At 56.4% G+C, this 14,881-nt stretch overlaps 1 protein-coding gene and 1 long non-coding RNA gene across 3 annotated transcripts; one reads left to right on the top strand and one right to left on the bottom strand.

Annotated features, from left to right (window-relative positions):
- Positions 1-6: 6 nt before the first annotated feature.
- Positions 7-1,106, top strand: LOC115281721. Its single transcript, XR_003904384.1, has 2 exons — positions 7-188; positions 833-1,106. It is a non-coding gene; the product is annotated as an uncharacterized LOC115281721 (long non-coding RNA).
- Positions 1,107-1,498: 392 nt separating this feature from the next.
- On the bottom strand, positions 1,499-14,748 carry WRAP53 (WD repeat containing antisense to TP53). Of its 2 annotated transcripts, XM_029927152.1 has the most exons (10): positions 13,390-14,739; positions 13,136-13,234; positions 12,762-12,873; positions 3,889-3,977; positions 3,612-3,702; positions 3,371-3,503; positions 2,643-2,851; positions 2,346-2,449; positions 1,862-1,996; positions 1,499-1,750 (listed from the first exon to the last, which is right to left on the bottom strand). In XM_029927152.1, exons 1-10 carry the CDS (start codon positions 13,785-13,787, stop codon positions 1,519-1,521), a joined length of 1,602 nt encoding a protein of 533 aa, XP_029783012.1. In that variant the 5' UTR covers positions 13,788-14,739; the 3' UTR covers positions 1,499-1,518. The 2 variants fall into 2 exon arrangements, with proteins under 2 accessions (XP_029783012.1, XP_029783013.1); XM_029927153.1 differs by lacking the exon at positions 1,862-1,996 and having other exon boundaries at positions 13,390-14,748.
- Positions 14,749-14,881: the final 133 nt, after the last annotated feature.

Genomic DNA, 14,881 nt, shown 5'->3' with positions numbered 1-14,881 from the left:
CGCCGCCCCCCGCAGCGGCCCCGGCGCGGCTCCCCCGCCGGCCTCCGGGCCGCCCGGGCGCCTGGAACCTTCCGCTTTCGGATCCAGAGAGGCCCTCGCCCTCGCCACCCGGAGGAGCCCGGCCCCCGTGGCTCCCGCAGCCTCCTCCTCCCACCCCCAGCCCGGAGCGCCGCCGCGGCTCCCGGCAGGTCTGGAGAGAATAGTAATAACCTTGAAGCCTCCGCACTTTGCGAAGTGGCTGAGTTGGCCGTCGCGACTACCTGTGTGGAGTGGGAGGGGCAGAGCTGCAGGCTCCCCATTGCAGGGGTTGGGAAACTGAGGCTGGGGAGGCCCCGTGACTTGCCCAAGGTCACACGGGGAGTCTGGGATAAAGGCAGAAACCTAACCCGGGCCGCCGAACTCCTCCTCCTAGGGTCGGTGTCTGTGCCAGGCTCTTGGGCCCTCTCCCGTTACCTGGGATTGGGTGGAAGGCGAGGCTTGAAGGGGGTAAACTCGGGCCCTTCTTGGACGGCTGTGGGGAGAAGCGGGGCTGGGGGCGGGAACAGAGTACCTTTCCCCAGACCCACATTCAGCCGGAAGGGCTGTTTCCAATTATCCTGGGGGAAGGGAGGAGGGTTTGCCTTTTTGGGTGTAAGAACCCTCGCTTTCAGCATCTCTGGGCAGAGGTGACATTCCTCCCGCCTCAGCCGTCATAGGCCCCTAGTCCCTTCCCTCTGCTGGTGAGGTCCCAAAGCAGATCCCCTGCTGACAGTCTCTTCAGAGCCCCCTTCTCAGGGTCTGGCGAGGGTGGGGGTGGGGAGGAGGCACTGCCTGAAATAACATACTCCCCCAGCCCCCAACCAACCGGATAGATGGAGAAACGGGACCAGGGACAGCTGCCCAGTGGAAGACTCCCGCCCTTGCCCGCACCTAGCGGGGAATAAGGAATGTGACTTCTGTGGTTCCTCAGCACCTTTACTCTTTCCTATGTGTCCTTGACTCTGGCCACTTAGTCGCCTGCCTCCTGGGGGAGTCCAGGGGAGAGGCGGGTGCTCCTGCTCCCCTTCCCCCAGAGCTGAGTAATGGTCCCTCTGCCGTTGGAGGGTGGTAAACAGTGTCGAGCGCGAGGGAGCGGGTGGCTTGTCTGTCACCGTCTGCACAGTCTCACACAGTCACACCCAACAGTCTGACACACGGCTCCTGCCACTCCTGCTCAACCACGCTCACCCTGACCCCTGTCGCCCCCACCTTGGGACTGAGATTTCAAACAGGTTTCCCCCCTTCAGTTTACCGAGTTGCCTAGCAACCGGCCAGTCAATGGCATGAAGCCCCACCCCCACTCCCTTGACTTCACGCCGAGCTCCGCAGCCCCATTGGCTCCCGCCTAGTCCCACCTCTCAGCCCCGGTGTCGGGAGCTACATGCCGCCCCCACCCCGCCTGGACAAGGGAGCCCACTAGCACCCCGCCAGGCCCTGTCTCCACCATGTGCTTCCCCAAAAAGACACAAAGACTCCAGCATCATATAAAATCTTTTTATATCAACTCGCTTCCATCGCCCCCTGGCCCTCCCTGCCCCAGTGGGCATCAGCGACCCCGTTGTCTGGGGCCCCCCCACACCACCAGAGCTGGAGCTGACATTCAAGGTGGACGTGGCGCATGGAAAGCAGGGGAAGGTCCGCCTCCTGCTCCCCTTCGTCCTCGCTCTCCGTGGGCTCTGGAAACACACGCTGACCCGAGGCGGTGGCCAGCAACGGCAGGCTAGGGTGTAGGCTGGAGAGAGACGGGCAGGGTCAGTCGGTACCCTGAGAGGGTGCCTGTTCCCTCAACACCTCCCCCCCAACCCAAGCCCCAGGGTCTGTGGCCGTGGCATTGACTGACGACCTCACTCCATTGGTGCAGTCCTTCTGGGGCAGAAAACTCAGCACTGGCTCTGGCTTCCCCTCGTGTCCAGCCCCACCAGTGTCCCACACAGACACCGCCCCGCTGGTGCTGCCGCTCACTAAGAACTGCCCGGTCCTGGGAAGAGAAGCTTGTTGACACCGAGCCCTCACCCTGGGGCAGGGACCCCTGACACCGAGCCCTCACCCCGGGGCAGGGACCCCAGACACCAAGCCCTCACCCCGGGGCAGGGACCCCAGACACCAAGCCCTCACCCCGGGGCAGGGACCCCTGACACCGAGCCCTCACCCCGGGGCAGGGACCCCTGACACCGAGCCCTCACCCTGGGGCAGGGACCCCAGACACCAAGCCCTCACCCTGGGGCAGGGACCCCTCACCGCCAGGGGCTAAGACCTACACCTGGGCTCTGACATCCCTGGGGCACTGGGGCACTGGGACCCTGGGCAGGAAGGACCAGGTCACTCACGGGTCCAGATCGAAGTAGATGCGCTGATTGGTGGTCACCTCTCGACTCAAGGACCACAGCGGATGGCCAGGCTGCCGGAGATCCCAGCACAGCAGCTCAGCATCCTGACGACACAGACCAGGGGCCTGGAGCCCATTCGCCCTCCCCCCACGAGGCACCCCTGCTTCCCTCAAGGTCTCCAGACACTCCCCTAGCTTGGCTTAATTTCCTCCCACGTCCGGCCCCCAACACATCCCGACTGAGCCCTAGCGCCGCCTTCTGTGCACCCTCTGTGCCATCTCAGGACGTGACCTATACCTTGCGGGCTCCTGAGAAGAAGCGGTTGCCATCGGGGTGAAAGCAAAGGTGAGTGACGCCTCCTTGGTGCCCCGCCAGCAGGGCTAGAGGGGACCCGCCATCCAGGGCGTACAGGCCCAGGGAGCGCCCGTAGGAGCCACAGGCATAGAGCGGCCGGACCGGGCTGAAGGCCATGCAGGAGACGATGCCGCTCTGGCCCTGCTTTTTTGCTAGAAAGAGATGGAACAAAGTCAGGGACAGGGCAAGGACGCCGGACGTTAACCGGACTCTGTCTCTTGTCCCACGCGCGGGGGACCAGAGCCTCTCCTGTCCTGTTGGTCACAAGCAGGCTAAACATCTCTGATGCTCCCCAGATCCTTCTATCCCCACAAGGGACCTAAATGCTCAAGACTTATTTCTTCCTTCTCAGATCCGTTTCTTCTCTAAGGGATGGAAAGCTGAAGGCTTAGAAGAAAATGCAGTCAGCCTCACCTCCAATTTCCCAGAGATACCGGGATTTTGGAGATCAAAAAGCACACAGGCGACAGAGCCCGGCTCGGGAGTGAACAGACAGACCTTGGGAGAGTTTTGCCCCTCCCTGATCTGTCTTCTCTGCCCACTAAGTCCGGCCTGCCTCCCCTGGGCGGTGCTGAAGATGATGTGACAGGGGGGTCCCCTGGCTCACGCAAGGCCCCTCTGTACGTGGCAGTGTCCTCCTGCCTCCTCCCTCGGGAGGCACACATGCTCACCAAACGTGGCCCTGACCTCGCAGTCGCGGCCAGGCCGGGCCGTGGAGAAGACACGCACGGTCCTGTTGAATCCACAGAAGAGCTGGGCGCCGTCCGGGGAGAAGCAGAGTGAGTGGGCCGCCACCAGCTCGTCCTACGGGCAGGAAAGCAGCGCACACGGGGGCGTGCTGTGGTCTCGGGCCGGCGCCAGGGAGGGAGCAGGGCGAGGCCGAGCCCTGGGAGCTGGCGGGGAGGCCCCTACCAAGTGGTTGTAGGCTCGAAAGGATGCCCGGAGCTGTCCAGTGAACGCGTCCCAGATGTGAATGGGGTTCTCCCGGCTGCTGCTGGCCACGCTGAGAGAGACACGGACACGGAGGCCCCAGGGCTGTCAAAGGAAGGCCGGCCCTCTCAGCCTGCGTGGAAGGGTGCGCCGAGACTCCCGGCAGTCCCTCACTCTCTCCCAGTACAGGATCCCCTTGAAACCTGGAGGGGGAGCGCTGAGAGGGGAGGGCGGAGGGGAGGCAAAGGACATCGCTTACTAGGACGTGTCGGGCTCGCTTGAAGACATCAGAGAGTACCAGCAGTAGTCATAGATGGTGTCACCTTCCGCCATTCGAAGGACAGGAGCCTGGATAGACATGCAGCAGTGCCGGGGTCACCGGCAGGGAAAGGAGGCAGCCTCGCGCATCCAGCAGTTTTAGGACAGAGGAGGACTGCCTGCCGGCATTTAGCCAGAGGAGAAGACCAATGGAGTTAATACGAAGAACAGATCCCTGATCTCAACATTCAAGGATCAGCTCGGAGTGTGAGGTCAGATTTCTCCTTTTGCTTTTTAAACACTTAAGAAGAAATAAGTAAGGGGCGCCTGGGGTGCTCAGTTGGTTGAGCCTGTGTCTGACTTTGGCTCAGGTCATGATCTGCCGGTTCATGAGTTCGAGTCCTGCATCAGGCTCTGTGCTGTCAGCGTGGAGCCTGCTTTGGATCCTTTGTCCCCGCCCCCCCCCCGCCCCTCCCCTGCTTGTGCTCTCTGTCTCTCTCCAGAAGTAAACTTTATTTTTAATTTTTTTTTTTGAGGGAGAGAGGGGATGAGTGAGGGGCAGAGAGAGAGGGGGAGAAGAGAGAGAGAAGCAGGGCTCATTGTCACCCAAAATGGAGCTCAAACTCACAAGCCGTGAGATCGTAACCTGAGCCGAAGTTGGATGCTTAACCAATCGAGCCACCCAGGTGCCCCAAAATACATACCCATAAAAAAAAATAAAATAACACCCCCCCACACACAGAAACCATGAACCAGCCATGGATACGAATATTTACTGAGCACCTCCTGGACACCATTAGATCCTTGAAAAACTTATTAAGCAGTTCAAACATGCAAAGAAGTATATTTAAAACCTCCTGTGTCTCCCCCGCCCAGCTTAACAAAGAAAATACAAATCTAAATCGGTTAAAACTTCTTCCTAAGGACACCCTCCCTCAGAGGTATCCACGCATTTCTGTACAAACGTGTTCATACAAAAAACACCCAGAGGACGTTTACCATCGTCTTGCACGCCCTTACATTTAATACCAACGGTATCAGGCGCCAGAGCACATGTGTTCCTTTGAGACCAGGGAACAATAAAGGGCTAAGCTAGGGCGCCTGGGGGTGGGGGGCTCAGTCGGTTGGACATCCGACTTCCGCTCAGGTCATGATCTCACAGTTTGGAAGTTCGAGCACCATGTCGGGCTCTGTGCTGACAGCTGGGAGCCTGGAGCTGCTTCGGGGTCTGTGTCTCCCTCTCTCTCTCTCTGCCCCTCCCCTGCTTATGCTCTGTTTCTCTCTCAAAAATAAACATTAAATAAATTTTTTTAGGGGTGCCTGGGTGGCTCCGTCGGTTAAGCGGCTGACTTCAGCTCAGGTCATGATCTTGCAGTTTGTTAAGTTCGAGCCCCATGTCAGGTTCTGTGCTGACAGCTCAGAGCCCAGAGCCTGCTTCAGCGTCTGTGTCTCCTTCTCTCTCTACCTTTCCCCTGCTCACGCTCTCTCAAAAATAAAATTAAAAAAAATAAATAAATAAAATAAAATAATTTTTGTAAAGGCTGTGAAGGAGAATTTCCCTGGAGTGCAAGTCTGCATCTCCCTCGTGACCGCGGAGGCCAGGCCCTCATCTAGGCTCATTAGCCGCGTAGTACAGCTTTCCGTAGTCTCCGCTGGCTTTTCTAAGTCACTGGCTTTTCCTTACTGATCAGAAGGGAGTCTTTCAATCATCTGGGTATCAGCCCTTGTCGGCGACTCGCTGGGCGCACCCAGGACCTGAGTCTCTGCCTGCGCCGGGCGGCCTGGTGTCTCGCACTCAGCCTGTGCCGGACCCAGCTTCCGCCTCCTCCAAACCGTCTCCACCCCCAGGCTCCACATCAAAATTATTGAGAGTCAGATCTGACCCGTGGCCTTGACCTCTCCTACCCAGCGCCCCCTTTCCATGCCTGGTCCAGCCCACGCGAGACCCAGGGACGGGTCTCAATCTTGCCAACCCCTCCGCCCAGGGGTTCTCCGAACGTGTCCATGCCGGTTCGTTCCCATGCAAAGCCACCCGCACTTCCGCTAGCCCGCGAGCTGTCCTGCCCTCCCAGCAGGGCTGCACCCCGCGACCACAAGGTCGTTAGGCTGGGATCCGTCCGGTGTCGCCTTAAACCGTTCAAAGAGTCTGCATAACCCTCAGTATAGATCCCAATCTCCTGACCGAGGTCCACCCCCGACCCACCTCTCGGCTCATCCCTCTGTACTCACCCCTTTCGAATCTCTACATCCCACCGTTGGACTCCCAGCTCCCAGAAGGTGCCAGCACACCGTACTCCGATCTACAGGCCTTCACGCACAGCAGCGTCCAGGTCTGGAACGCTCTTCCTCTGCCTCCCTTGACAATTCCTCCAGGCTGAACGCTAATCGTGCTTCCGGTCTCTTAGATGCTTCTTCCCCTGCGAAGCCTTCCCTGCCCCCCCCCCACTCGTGGCGGAGCAAGGTGCCCGCTCCCCGCTCCTACAGGCCCCTGCTCCTCACCCTGCATCGGACCCACCAGAGGAGGCAGCACCCACACGTGTGCGGCTCCCTGCGGTGCCCCGACACCTAGGGCATCGGCAGCAGTCAGTGAGAAATGTCCTGGTGAGCGCAGACAGAAGACGGTTCCAGTAACAAGGGGGCCCCAACAATAACACCTGACTTAAAGCAGGGACAGCGGAGTGGAGAGAAGCAAATGCATCACAGATAAGGGGGACTCGGTGGGATCTAGCAATTAATTGGAAATGGGGGGGAAGTCAGGGAAAAGGAAACTATGAGACCAGGCTTCCGGTTTGCACACCTGAGGTCACCAAGATGGTGGAAAGACTCGGGGTGCACAGGACAGCCACGAGGTGCCCATGTCCCTGGTGAGCGACGGAGAACCGAACAGCAGAAGCCGCAAAGGAAACGTTTCCACAAAGAGAGAACGCAGGCGTCTGGAGGTGGCATGTGGGGATGAGGACAGCTCCCCTCCAAACCTGAGGTACGCTGGCTGCCCCAACCCCAGTAGGGCTGCAGGGAGCCAAGGCCTCGGGCAAGGGCCCCAGGGCAGGGACAGAACTCAGGGCCCAGGCTGGGGAGTGAGGAGCAGGAGCTCCCGAAAGCTCTGTGAAAAGGCATAGAAGGGAGAAGAGGAATCAAGAAACCAGGCTGGGGAGAAGAAACAGGTGTATGGAGGGGCGCCTGGGGGCTCAGTCCAGTAAGCGTCTGGTTTCGGCTCATGACCTCACGGTCTGTGGGTTCGAGCCCCGCGTCGGGCTCTGTGCTGACAGCTCGGAGCCTGGAGCCTGCTTCAGATTGTGTCTCCCTCTCTCTCTGCCTCTCCCTGACTCACACTCTGTCTCTCCAAAATAAACAAACATTAAAAATAAAAAAAGGAGAAAGAGGTGTATGGAAGTACTCAAAAGTGCCCCCCCCCCCACCCACACGAGCTGTACCCATTTCCAAATCCCAAACGTGCAGACACACGAAGTGCAATCATGTGACGTGCGCGGCTGTGGCAGGGCCGCTACGCTCACACTGCCAACAGCGCAGTTTAGAAGAAGAAAAAAGGCAGAAGAGCTTTTGAAGGCGAACTGGATCTCTGTCTCACAAGACGTAAAACAAATACTGATACTCCTGACCTACAGTACTTCTTCCTCGTCAAATTTCTCTTATGAAAAGAACCTCCATCAAAACACATGAAGATGTTCACCGAGTAACTCAGGACACAAAAATCCCGGAAACAACCCAAATGCTGGCACAGGGCAACAGGTAAGAAGCCATCAATCCCAGGCACTCAGTGTAGCCTCAGATGTCACTAAATATGATATCTATGGAGACTGGAGACCCCTCGGAAATCGCTTAGGACACGACTGTTAAAAATAACAAAGAAGCAGCATACACCACCGTCTACTAGCAGAACACAACGACGCAAAAAGCCTCCACACTCTCCAGAGCTCGGGAAGTAAGGGGGAAATTTAAAGGGCTGAATTTTGTAGAGAGGTAGTTAGTGATGGCTTTTCTCTTTTTTAACATTCCTGTTTTTTTTTTTTTTCCAAATCTTTTCACTTCCACACCCTCCAGCTTCTCTGCATTGTTTAAAAAAACATTTATTGGGGGCGCCTGGGTGGCTCCGTCGGTTAAGCCTCCGGCTTCGGCTCAGGTCAGATCTCACGTTCGTGGGTTCGAGCCCCGCGTCAGGCTCTGTGCTGACAGCTAGCTCAGAGCCTGGAGCCTGCTTCCGGTTCTGTGTCTCCTTCTCTCTCTGCCCCTCCCCCTCTCATGCTCTGTCTCTCTCTGTATCAAAAGTAATTAAAACATTAAAATTTTTTTTTAAAAAACATTTATTTATTTTGAGAGACAGAGAGAGAGAGAAAGGGGGGAAAAGAGAGGAGAGAATCCCAAGCAGGCTCCATGCAGTCAGTGCAGAGCCTGACTCAAGGCTCGATCCCGTGAACCATGATATCATGACCTGAGCCAAAATCAAGAGTCAGATGCTCAAGGGAAACAAAACAAACACGAACTATTGGGACCTCATCAAAATAAAGCGCTTCTGGGGCGCCTGGGGGGCTCAGTCGGTTAAGCGTCCGGCTTCGGCTGAGGTCAGATCTCACGGTTGGTGGGTTCGAGCCCCGCGTCAGGCTCTGTGCTGACAGCTGGCTCAGAGCCTGGAGCCTGTTTCGGATTCTGTGTCTCCCTCTCTCTCTGACCCTCCCCTGCTCACACTGTCTCTCTCTGTCTCTCAAAATAAAGCGCTTCTGTACAGCGCAGGAAACAATAGTAAAACTGAAAGGCAACCAAGGGAAGGGGAGAAGATATCTGCAAACGACATCCCAGACAGAGGGTTAGTATCCAAAACTATCAAGAACTAACCAAACTCAACACCCAAAAAACAAATAATCCAGTGAAGAAAAGGGCCAACACAGGAATAGACACTTCTCCAAGGAAGACATCCAGATGGCCAACCGACACATGAAAAAAATGCTCAATGTCACTCATCATTGGGGAAATACAAATCAAAACCACACCGAGATAGGACCTCACCGTCAGAACGGCTAACGTGAGCAACTCAGGCAGCAAAGATGCTGGCGAGGGTGCGGAGAAAGAGGATCTCTTTCGCACGGCCGGGGGGAATGCACACTGGGGCGGCCATTCTGGAAAACAGTGTGGAGGTTCCTCAAAAAATTAAAAATCGAACTACCCTATGGCCCAGCAACTGCGCTACTAGGTATTTATCCAAGGGACGCAGGTGTGCTGTTTCCAAGGGGCACACACACCCCAATGTTCACAGCAGCGCCATCAACAATAGCCAAAGTGTGGGAAGAGCCCAAATGTCCATCGACGGATGAATGGATAAAGACGATGTGGTGTGTATCCACAATGGAGTATTACTCGGGAATCAAAAAGAATGAAACCTTGCCATTTGCAACTACGTGGCTGGAACTAAAGGGTATTATGCTCAGTGAAATTAGTCAGTCAGAGAAAGACAAATACCATACGACTTCACTCTTATAAGGGCTTTAAGATACAAAACAGATGAGCATAAGGGAAGGGAAGCAAAAATAATGTAAAAACATGGGGGCAGGGAGATAAAACATAAGAGACTCTTGAGTACAGAGAAGAAGCAGAGGGTTACCGGAGGGGCTGTGGAGGAGGGAAGGGCTGAGGGGCAGCATTAAGGAATCTACTCCTGCAATCACTGTTGTACTATATGCTAACTGACTTGGATGTCAATTTAAAAAATTAATCAAATAGGGGCACCTGGGGGGCTCAGTCGATTAAACATCCAACTTCGGCTCGGGTCATGATCTCACGGTTCGTGGGTTCGAGTCCAGCGTCAGGCTCTGTGCTGAGAGCTCAGAGCCTGGAGCCCACTTCAGATTCTGTGTCACCCTCTTTCTCTGACCCTCCTCTGCTCGTGCTCTTTCTCTCTCAAAAATAAATAAACATTAAAAAAGTTAAAATTAAAAAACACAAAAAACTGTGCTGAATAAACGAATCCGTGAAAGAATCCATCCAACGCTCGGGTCTCTCCCATTCCCTGACTTCCTGGGCACCCACAGCCTCGGCATCGGCCACCACACCCATAATCCTGGCCCGGTCATACCGTGATCTCTGGCCACCAGCCCCACCTAGCCAGCTGTCCCACTGACTTGCTCTCTCTCCACAATTATTCTGCTTCACCAAAAACACACTGATGATCCGTTTCCTTGCTTTCCATTTCCGCTTTCCATTTGAGTTCACTGCGGCAGGGCTGCCCCCGCAGACGCCCAAGACAGGCCTGTGGGTCCCCGCTGGCATCCCCCCAGCCACGCCGTCCTGCTGTTCCACGAGTGACCCAGCTGAGACCCACAGCCGGTGTTCACTGGATACAAAACAGGCACCGATCCGAATGCGTTAACGTTAATTCTTCTGTCGCTCACGACGACCCCACGAGGTGGGCGCCGTTCCCGTCACCCTCGTGTCACACGCAGGAAAACAGCTCACCGGCTGGGGACAGGTGCACAGTGAAGGTAACGGATCTCACCTTAAATGGAAAGCGGCCAATTTCCAGTGCGCACGGAGCACGGGATGGCGACGCCACCACATTCCTTGCAGGTTTGGGACTTTGACTCTCCAGGACCAACTGTCCGCCGCTCCCGCCACACACCCTCTTCCTTCAGCAGGTGACCTCCCGGCCTGCTTCCCTGGGAAGCCGAGACAGGAGACCCAGACAGCCTCCAGCCGCTGAACAGCTGCCTCTCTTCCTACTTCCAGAGAGGACTCTGCACCGAACCAAGTCCTCTGATGGGCTCCGGATGCTGTCCTCAGCCAGCCTCCCAGGGGCCTGTCACCCCCTCTCTTCCGAACAGCACCAGGCCCTCCGTGTCTGCTGGGTTATTCCTGACACCACGGAGGCACCCCATTCATTAGCCCTTCTTTGGCCCCACATTCCCTCTGGTCACCATTCTGCTTCTCGACACCCTTCCACAAGAAACCTTCCCAAAGAACCGTCTATGCCTCCTCTTCTACCCACTCTACTCGGCTTTGCCTCCGTCGCTCTTCAGAAAGTGCTCTTGCCAAAGCCACTGATGTCGTCTGGAGCCATTGTCCATGTCCCACCCTCAACAGCATCAGACCTGACCCTGCCTCGGCCTCTGCCATCTGTCCTGCGCTCCACCTCCCCCTGCTGGGGCGCTCGGGGGTCTGCCTGAGCCTCCTCCTCCAGCCGCGCGGTCTTGACACTGAATCTGTTCTCTCGAGACACCAGGTACCGTCCACACGCGCCTCCACGCCCCAAAGTACATCCCAGCCCCGCTTCCCCCGCAGCCTCACGTTTCACAGCCCCGACTCCCTCCTCTGATCTCAATGCCTCTTCCTACCCGCTTCCTCCGCTGAGGACCTTGTACCACCGTCCCCCCGGGGCTGCCAACACCTGACTGCTTCCTTCCCTGCACTGTCACATCCGGTTGACGTCCAGTCCTAGGAAATACACTTCAAACCCATCCCCGCCTCTCCGTGTCTCCTGCCACTGCCATTCCTCCCCGGGACCATGAGAAACGCACCCTGATGAAGCCCCGATTTCATTCTTGCTCCCCACAACCCACTCCCTAAACTTCGGCCATTGCTTCACTCTTCTGTTTTGTTTTGTAATGTTTATTTATTTTTGAGAGAGAGAGAGAGAGACAGTAAGCAGGGGAGGAGCCCAGAGAGAGGGAGACAAAGGATTCCAAGCAGGCTCCATGCTGAGAGCAGAGAACTCAATGCAGTGCTCAAACTCACGAACCATGAGATCTTGACCTGAGCTGAATGAAGTCAGGCACCTAAGCCACTGACCACCCAGGCACTCCACAGTCTTCGGTCTCAAAACTCCCCCGGGTCCCCCAAATAAACCCCAGAGGGCCTACCCCCCAGATCCGACAGGATATGGCCTGTGGGATCCATCCTCGCCCCCTGCCCCTCACCAGCCTCAGCCCAGACACACTGGCCTACTATCCGTTTCTTGAACACACAAAGCTCCCTCCAACCCTGGGTCTCGGTCACATCATCGCCTCTTCCTAGAATGTTCTTCACATAACCTATCCCATCACCCTTCACGTCTCAGCTCAACGGTCTCTTCTTCAGAGCCTCTTTCTGACCAGTTCATCTAAAGTGATCCCCTCAGGGGTGCCTGGGTGGCTCAGTCGGTTGGATGACCGACTTCAGCTCAGGTCATGATCTCTCGGTCTGTGAGTTCGAGCCCCCGAGACGGGCTGTGTGCTGACAGCCTGAGCCTGGAGCCTGCTTCAGATTCTGTGTCTCCCCCTCTCTCTGCACCTCCCCTGCTCACACTCTGTCTCTCTCAATAATAAACATTAAGACAAAAAAAGTTTTGTTTTTCTTTAAAATAAAGTGATCCCCTCTAGGAGCGCCTGTGTGGCTCAGTCAGTTAAGCATCTTGACCGTGGCTCAGGTCATGATCGCACAGTTCAGGAGTTCGAGCCCTGAGTCGGTTCTGTGCTGATGGTGTGGAGCCTGTTTGGGCTTTTTCTCTCCTTCTCCCTGCCCCTTCCCTACTTGTGCACGCCCATGCTCTCTCTCTCTCTCTCTCTCTCTCTCTCAAAACAAGTAAACTTAAGATAAGCAAATGAATAAAGCGGTCTCCTCTGGTTACTTCCTCCTCGTTCTATTTATTTCCTTCTCACCACTTCAACACATCCACCATTCTTTGATGGAAAACACACACTCTCGATTAAAGAAGGGACAAGCACTGCCTTAAATATCTTCCCGTCCGGGATAGAATGTGCTACCTGGGAACGTCTGTGAAGAAACCTTCTGTTTGCGGAGAGGAAAACGCGGGGACTCTACTTTCTCTGTCTACACAAAGGACTGAAACATGCCGCGTCTGGAGAGGCCATAGGCGGCCCCCCCCCTTACCATTTCTGCATATTCCAGCTCTTCCCCCTCATTGTACAGCTCGGGCGGCAGGTTATAAATCCGCAGGATGTTATCAGCGCTGTTGGTCAAGATGCAGGAACCGTCAGGGGCCCTAGAAATGGGAAAGAGCCAGAAAGCTGGACAGGGCTCCATTTTCCAGGTGCCCGTGCTCTCTCTGGGGTGGGTAAGCGCCCTGAGAACTTGAGAAAAGTAGAAGATACGGAATTCTAGGTGAAATTTAAACTCAACCCAAGAGGAACTCCTACTTTCTCCCCAAATCCCCCCTTGATGGACCCTTCTCCAAGATAACTGGGGGTCTTTTTGTGGTAAAAACCCCGGGCATGGATATCCCCCGCCCCATTACCCTTACTTACCACTTACAACCCTTCAAGAAGTTCTCGGGCTGGGCGCTGAACTCTGACCAGGAACCACTGAGAAATCGAGGTAGCTGGGAGAAGCTGTAGTTCCAGGTGCTGGAAAGAAAATGGGGGGACAACGAGGCAAGGAAGAAATGAGCCTGGAGAAGTGCGGCGGAAGACCCGCGGAGAAGAGGATATAGTACACACGTCCACGCCATCTCCCGCTCCCAACCCCGGCGGACCCCTGCGTCCACGCCGTCTCCCCTTACCTGAATCCCTCATCCTCCGGAGGGGCTTCCTCGGACACCCCTGCCGCGGCCTCTCCGGGCCCCAACTCCGGCCTGTCCGTCTCTTCTGCAGGAGGGCTCACATTCTCAGAACGTTCTGGCTCCTCGACTCGAGGGCTCAGCTCCCGAGGTGTTCCGAATCCCGTTTCCAGGGGAGCGGAGGCAGAAGCCGAGACTTCCTCGCCCCCTTCCTGGGAACCAGCTACACCGGTCGTGGGATCCGGGGACAAGCGGGGCGGCGGCTCGTCCCCATCGGCCGGCGGTGGCATCAGTTCAGGGTCCGGGTTTTTATCCGTCAGGGAAGCCTGAGGAGAGAGGCTGGCCGGGGCGGGGGCGGGGGCCGGGTCCGGAGCTAACAGGGGCGCCTCCGACTTGCTCATGCTGCCGGGGACGCGCGGCCACACACCCCTCGGCCGGGCAACCCTCGCCCTGCGGGCCACCAGCCGCCCTGACTCAGGATTCGCCCGGCTCCGGATGCCGAACTGGAGCACCCACTGCGCCTGCCCCCTTCCTCCGGGAGGGGGCGGAAGACCCCGGGAAGGCCGAGGCGGACGCGGGGACAGGAAGGTGGCAAGCGCCGTGTCCCGCAGCCCGCTCTGTCCCTAAGGTCCACGCGCTCTCGCGGGATTTGGCCGCACCTTTCGATTGGCCCTTCGCTCCCGATCGGATTTCGCGGGCCACCCGCGAGAGGGGAGGGGTACGTACGTAACAGGTCACGAGGACTTACCGTACCCATCAAGCCCTGGGGCTCCTGGTGCCTGCTGGGTGTTGTAGTCCGAAAGCTTCCGCCTCCGCTGGAAGGGCCTGAGCTCCCCCTACCGTCTCCCTCGGTCACTCTTAAAGCACCTACTCCCCCTCTCACCGTCAAGAGGGCGCTAGCGCTATACTCGATTTTGTAGGTTTTGATCCTCTTTTGCTTCTCATTCGCCAAATTCTTCACACTTCCGTCTCTTTTCATTCATTCATTAAGTATTTATTATTGAACTCTTCCTTGCTACCCAGTACTGTACTAGCCACTGAGAAATACAACAATGAGTAAGCTAGCAGAACAAGGGCTCTGCCCTCCCTAAGGTTTACGCATCTTTGCAGAAAGCGACAAGGGCTATGTAGGAAATTAAACAAGATGGTGTGATACAAAGTATCTGAAGGAATACGTTAAATTGGGATATTAAGGAAGTCCTTCATAAAAAGGTGGCATTTTAGCCGATGAGAAGACACTATCCAGCTATCTGGGAGAGGGATGGATGACAAGTGGCTTCCTCCCACCTTCGTATTTGACACAGTAGCGGGAGACTTCCAAAATGGTTTCCACCGATTATGCCCTTGCATCTCTGGCTGGTCCAACTTCCCCACCCCAATGTCAAGTAGCAGCAGCACCAGGACGGCGAGAATCCTGTCTCTCCCTGCCCATCTCTCGCACTCCACTCCCACCTCCTCCCCCACCCCCCGGCGAACTGCTTGCCCTTACTTGTCA

Source organism: Suricata suricatta, chromosome 17, assembly GCF_006229205.1.
Source record: "Suricata suricatta isolate VVHF042 chromosome 17, meerkat_22Aug2017_6uvM2_HiC, whole genome shotgun sequence".
In the NCBI taxonomy this organism is placed as follows: Eukaryota; Metazoa; Chordata; class Mammalia; order Carnivora; family Herpestidae; genus Suricata; species Suricata suricatta.
Note: the sequence above shows the minus strand (reverse complement) of the source record. Positions and strands in the feature narration are given on the sequence as shown.

Coding starts and splice junctions, on each gene's coding strand:
- WRAP53 (XM_029927152.1), bottom strand. CDS start 13,787: ATGAGCAAGTCGGAGGCGCCCCTGTTAGCTCCGGACCCGGCCCCCGCC. Junction 12,874..13,135: donor TTCTTGAAGGGTTGTAAGTG/GTAAGTAAGGGT, acceptor TCCCATTTCTAG/GGCCCCTGACGGTTCCTGCA. Junction 2,450..2,642: donor TCTTCTCAGGAGCCCGCAAG/GTATAGGTCACG, acceptor CTGTGTCGTCAG/GATGCTGAGCTGCTGTGCTG.